The sequence below is a fragment of the Capsicum annuum genome, chromosome 5 (assembly GCF_002878395.1).
Source record: "Capsicum annuum cultivar UCD-10X-F1 chromosome 5, UCD10Xv1.1, whole genome shotgun sequence".
Classification (NCBI taxonomy): domain Eukaryota; kingdom Viridiplantae; phylum Streptophyta; class Magnoliopsida; order Solanales; family Solanaceae; genus Capsicum; species Capsicum annuum.
This window is the reverse complement of record NC_061115.1, coordinates 10,749,230-10,755,783: the sequence shown is the minus strand read 5'-3', so window position 1 is coordinate 10,755,783 and position 6,554 is coordinate 10,749,230. Positions and strand designations below refer to the sequence as shown.

Here is a 6,554-nt window from a genome sequence, read left to right as displayed (position 1 = left end):
AACTCCCAAGTTTTGTAGAGTTTCAAATCTTAAAGTTCCAAAAGTCATAAGTTCTTGAGTTTTAAAGAAGTTTCACTATCCTTAGTATAGAAGTGTAAGTTTGAAGGTATATGTATTTTGAAAACTATGATTCTAAGATTTCTAAGATTTTCAAGTGTCATGATGTTTCAGTCATAAAGAAGTTACTTGTTCCCACGAGATTAAAGCATATGTCCTGAAAGTTGATATTTTAAGATTTCAGCTAGTTTACAAGTTTGAGAACAAAGAAAGAATACCGATTTAGAATGAAGTTAAATAACTCAAGTGATTCCTATTATCTCTTTCCTATTTGCAATTTATGAGAATTTTATTCACACTATGTAAGTCATCTATTGTAGCATGCATGTTTTCTATAAAGACTTGTGATAATGATTATTTAATTGCATACACCCCCATATGCTTAGTACATTCCCAAAGTACTGATCCACATACTTGTCTGTGTGCTACATTTCCTCATAATATAGGTTCAGGTGCTTAGTCCCAGCCTCGTCAGTGATCCCCAAGTGCCTTTATCTACATCTCCACAGTGGTGAGTCCTCATGGTTCGAGGACCGGTTATCTTCAGATATTCAGTTTATCTAGTAGTTATTTATTTCTTTTCAGTTTATTATGAGTCAATTGGGGACCTATCCCAATGGCTCTCTAGTTCTTGAGTTGTAGAGGCTTTGTCAGACTAGTTATCAGATTGTTAGTATATTGAGATTTCCAGAGTTATGGTTGTTCAACCAAAGTATTTTCACTGTGTTTCTTATGATTCGATATAATAGTACTCGTTATTTGTCTATTTCATCTCTAAGTAAATTGTTATGTGAAGTAGCAAGCTCAAAGGGTTAGCTTGGGGCTACTTGTAGCCTTAAGTACTGTGTGACGCTTCGGAACCTGTTTTTGGGGTGTTACAGCTTGTAATTTCAATATGAATTTAAATAGGATAACTAAAATATCCTCGAAGCTGCTCATAGGCCTTCAATATGGAAGAATAAATAGTTCTGATATGAAAAAAGAGTCACCATACCAAATAACTTGTCTCCCTGTCCTTGGCCACGACAGTCAGGAGAAACAACAATAGCACTAACCTCCCCGCATTTTTCTTCAAAGTAAGGAAAGAGAGCTGCACAAGATATAATATGGCCCTCTCTCTCCACAATAACGACTGAGGGCAGTGCTTTCACCAGCTAGAACAAGTTAAACAATGAAAGATTATGGTTAAAAAACATAAGCTAACAAAGATATAACAGAAGCTGACAAAGATATAACAATGAGGGCAGTGCTTTCACCGAAGCATCAGAGATTGTTTTAGGCTTTAATCCAATATCATCCACCGGAGCATCCTATTTGAGATTGAAAAGATAACAAAATCAATACCATCTTAGATAATTCCTCAAGCTTCAACAGAAACACCAAAATGCAAAATAAACCTTGGATTCAGCATTTTCCTCTATTTTGAGGGAGTCCCTGAAACCGCTCTTCCATTCTGGACAGTTGATTCACCGGACAAACTGCACCAGGAGAAGCATAGTAAACCAAGAAGCATAAAGTACATAAAAGGAAAAGTAAGCTAATAAAAATTGAATGTTTGGCATCTACCTGATGATATGAGGAGCTTTACATTTCGATATTCTGGATCCGTGTTGTTCATTAAATTATTTGTATTCCCGCCCAAAACTTAAAGAATTTGTTACACTCATGTTTACTATACCTATTATGCTTGCAAAAAGAATGAAGATCTTTAGAAAATCAAATCAGCACTCTGCAGTCAGCTGTGCAGAACCAACTGTATCCCGTGGTAAAGCTGCAAAGCAGCCAAAGGCCTTGCCATGTTTATCTAGGTCCTCCATCCACTTGAAAGGTCAGCACCAGAATCATGATGGCCAGTTCTATCTTTCTTTTTCTCTTTATCCTTGTCTTTACATCGATCTTTATGACGGTGTTTGTGCTTCTTATGCTCTTTGTCTTTATCCTTGTGCTTCTTATGCTTTTTCTCCTTGTCTTTCGACTCACTTTTAGACTTTCCAGCTACAATGGGGATCTCTTTTTCAGAGTATGAAACACTAAAAAGACCTATAGATCAACAATTACTGAAACAGGCAAACAGGCATTATAGAAAATGACATGGTTTGAGAAAAAATCCAGTTTCGAGCCTCCAGTTTCAGAGATTAGAAAGAAATAAAAGGGTGACTGAAAGAGCTGAATCAGATATACATATACAACTCAAGCTTCAGACAATAGATTCTTACAGGAGGCTGTTCAATTGGAGTTGTTTCACGTAGTCGAAAAGCTTCTCTAAGAGCATTTAAGTCAAATGGTTGAATGCACAAATTTGTCTCTTTTAAAGACGACGCATGTTGATCCAACTGCATCTCTTTCCATTTCCTACTCTCTGTGTTTCCCACCACATTGTGAAGGTAGTGTGTATCGAAAATTGACAGTGGATTCTTGCAGAAGAACTCGTGTTGAGGCCATAACTTGAAGTGAGAAATAAGATTCACAACACCTGTAAATTCTCTTGGCCCTAATAATGTATTTGGACCAATCAACCATAGTAAGCCAATGATGTATTGATTAAAATGAATATATTTCAAGGAGAAGAAGATCAGAGCATCAACAACAACATACCCAGTGCCAACAAGGATTAAAAAGTTTTGCTAAGCAGTTGTAAGCATTACCAGTAGCAAGGATTTTCTTCAAATCCTTATCAGTAGGGCTGGTGTTGCCACCCAAAATGGCCAACAAGTAAGCAGCGATAATCTTAGAGAGATGATCATTTTCCAACTAATATAGAGGCAGCACAAATTGCAGAATTTCCCAATGCCACGAAGGTGCCTGCAGGAAGTATTTGGAGACAAACTAACTTTCAGGGTTCTCCTCTTGAAATGCCAGCAATTGCAGTATTTCCGACTAGAAATATGATAATGCACCATGAAATTGAGCTATTCAAAGCTCCAGCTCATATCAAGGTTCCAATACCAACACCAAAAGCCCAATGACACATCATATGTTTAATGAAAAATGCCATGGCATCTTTTAAAATATCAAAATGGTTAGAAATATAACAAAGTTGGACATTTGAAATATGTAGTACAATAATTTCGACAGTTTGCCATGGAAAATCTAAGTTCAAACAAAATATGTACATAGACAAAAAACCTCCTAAATTACGTTCAAGGGGAACAACTGAAAAAAAAGGGATACTTCATAAGCTGAATTCATCGAATTCTTCTAATCGAAAAGACTGAACCCCCTGTCCTGAAAAAGAAATTCGAGAAAAACACATAAGCACCGCCACCAGAAGGTACTGAAGCCAACTTTTCTCCGCCAGAAGCAATCAGCTCAGTCATATCTTTTCCCTTAACTTTAGGGAGTAGTAGTTGAATCCTATCATCTTCACCCTCAGCTCCAACTGCAGCAAGGATTCAAATTTTAATTCTAAATGAACCACTATAACCAGTAAACCTGTATGACAAATAAGAATAAAAATTTAAATAGGCTAAGTGTTGGAATACTTGCAAAAATTTTCTAAGTGTTGAATCTTTTAAAGAGCTTTAAGAGCTAAACAAGATGAATTTCAGAGTTAGGATTTTATGGGGTATTACAATATCTCCCCCTTAGTAACATTCGTCTTCGAATGAGACTGACTGAGAGGGAAGAAAAGATAAGACCCCGCGTATACAGATTATGCTCAATAGGTACACGATTTATGAACTAACATGAATACTAAACTGAATATAGAATAACTGAACATACATATCCAATGGATGACTGGCGAGCTAAAAATGCATGTCTAAACTGACACATGGGCACATGACTGAATATGCAATGCTAGCAGATACCAGATTTGTGACGAAAACTTGAACATGAAACTGAGTAGGCTTAAGGAGAATCGTTACCTTGAGCGGAATCTAAATTAGCAAAAAAAAGATGAGGGTACTTGGTTCGCATGTCTGCTTCTACTTCCCAAGTGGCTCCCTCAGCGGATTGATTCCGCCAAAAAAATTTGACAAGAGAGACTTCTTTGTTCCTCAATCTACGAGTCTAATAGCCTAGGATTTCAGCTGGTATCTCCTCATAGAAGAGGTTGTTCTGAACATCTAAGCTCTGAATGGGGACTACAACTGATGGGTCACCTATGTACTTCTTGTCACGACCCGAACCAGTGCCTGGCCTTGACGAGCATTTTGAACCATGGAGGCCCGAAACATCCCTATCTTTCTGGTAATAATGCACCTAATTCATATGATCAAAGTAATGCAGAAGAAACACAATAATTCTGAAACATGGTCATAAATATGAAAAGAAACAATAAAGGAGAAATAAGGTTCCCCCAACATCAATTAACCTCTAAACAACTGTCTGCGAAAATCTCTAACAAATGACTGAGTCAAGTAACTGTATATAAACTGGACCAGGCCCCAGTAGACCCCAAAACTAAATATAAGCTAAAGGACTGCAGGACATAAGACCTTCCGAAACATAGAAGGCTCACCACTTATCTATGTAACTCTGTCTGAATTATCTACTGATTCTCTTGACCCCTAGACTGGGCCTCTGAACCTAAGAGGTTGGAGAGCGGAGGGGGTCAACCCAAAAGTACTGGCACGCAGAGATATCAAAACAAAATATAATATTTTTACAAAATATAGTTGAGGGCCATTATAAAAGTAATTTCGTATCAAATCATTTGAAAACACATGGGTGTAATGCAATAGTTTTTCAACAACAATGAAATGCAACTGAGCTAGGTGGAATACCCTACATAATTTACATCAACTGTCTAACCTCGATTACCATCGAGATTAGAGTATAAGTGAGGGAGAGACACACAAGACCATGAAGCATGGTGTCTCGACCCACTGGTAGTGCCCAAGATCACTTAGCCCGGGCTCCTACTTATAGTACCCATTGGGAATGACATAAAGTCAAGAACACAAGATCACCTAGCCTGGTACCAAATTTCCGTTTCGGCAAACACATTTTCCAGCGATGAGCCCTTACACTTAAACGCCTTCTTCAGGCATCCACCTATCTCATGTAAAATCAATGCATTTAAATTTCATCAGATTCAATCATATATCATATTCTGTAGGGTATAGTCATACCCGACTTGCAAGTCATCAATATCACATCCGCATATGCATCATCATGTAAAAACCAAGGTGCTTCATCATTTACAAGTGGTGAACAATAATTATTTCAAATTCATGCTCTCTTTTGTTGGTCACAATATGATATGGGGTATCAAGACATTATCATGGGAATTTGAAAGCAATTTATCATTCCTATTTATCAAACTTCCATGGAAAATCTCAAATCACATATGCATGGTTTCAACTATTGAAGTATATAGGAAAACAATTCCCATAACATAAAGAAAAATGACTTAGAAATCATATTGAAAGCAAGTTATTAGCATTTGATTGAAAACCCCCATTTAAAAGCATGCATATTCATAAAAACTACACCTATAAAATTTTTGGATAACCCCATGTACCTCGATTACTATGAATATTAGATGCTTCTTGAAGCCTACGCTGAGAGGATTCCAAATGTGCAATTAGTTCCTAAAACCCCCGGTTTAATCTTGAGTTGCTTGGGTTTTTTTTTAATTTTGAAACCCTAAGGAGAATTTTTGAGCACTTTTGATGAATGAAGGTGTATTTTGGGGTCCTTGGAACTAAATTTTGTGTTTTAGTGCTAAGTAAGGGTGGAAAAGGACCATTTTGCCCCCAAAAACGGAGTGTTTAAGTCACTTGAATTCTTTACATAGGCGCCGCCCATCCCATTGCCTATGTTTACATAGGCGCCGCGTAGGCTATCGCCTATGCTTTCCAGTGGCCATGGGTGATTGGTTAGGTGACGCATATCACTTTGAAAGGCTATAACTTCTTGTTCAGGTTTCAGATTTTAGCAAAATTGGTATCATTGGAAAGCTAACTCGACGACCTATCATTTGACACATAGTAGGCTTCCTAATTCGATATATACAGAGAGTTATGGTTGATGGAAGCTGACACAATTTACAACGTCCACTAAAACTTAGTCGATCGAAATAGTTAACATACCATATGGGCATAGGATTTTATGGCTTCGGGATTTATCAACACATCGGAATCATGGTCTATCTTATAGCCCGAAATGCGGGGCATTACATTATCCCCCCCTTAGGATCATTCATCCTCGAATGATGATACGGGACGCAGACAGACACGATTTCCAACATAATAAAGGAGTAGGAAAGATAAGATAGGAATAGTACCTTATGTCTCATCCTCCATCGAAGCAAACAAATTGGGATATCTAATTTTCATGTAATCTTCTGACTCCCAAGTTGCTTCTTTGACTTTCTGATTCCTCCACAGTACCTTTACTGAGGCTATCCGTTTGCTCCTCAGCTTTCAAACTTGGCGATCTAAAATTTCAACGGGCTCTTCTTCAAAAGACAAGGAGTCTGTCACTTTGACACTCTCTGCTGGCAATACCAGAGAATGATCTCCAATGCATTTCTAAAACATGGATACATG

General features: G+C 37.6%; 1 protein-coding gene across 1 annotated transcript; it reads right to left on the bottom strand.

Moving 5' to 3' along the window:
- Window positions 1-1,861: 1,861 nt before the first annotated feature.
- On the bottom strand, window positions 1,862-4,220 carry LOC124898417 (probable mediator of RNA polymerase II transcription subunit 19b). The gene is made up of 6 exons (XM_047412069.1): window positions 4,169-4,220; window positions 3,317-3,436; window positions 3,119-3,210; window positions 2,703-2,808; window positions 2,275-2,548; window positions 1,862-2,078 (listed from the first exon to the last, which is right to left on the bottom strand). Exons 1-6 carry the CDS (start codon window positions 4,218-4,220, stop codon window positions 1,862-1,864), a joined length of 861 nt encoding a protein of 286 aa, XP_047268025.1.
- Between the last annotated feature and the right edge of the window lie 2,334 nt (window positions 4,221-6,554).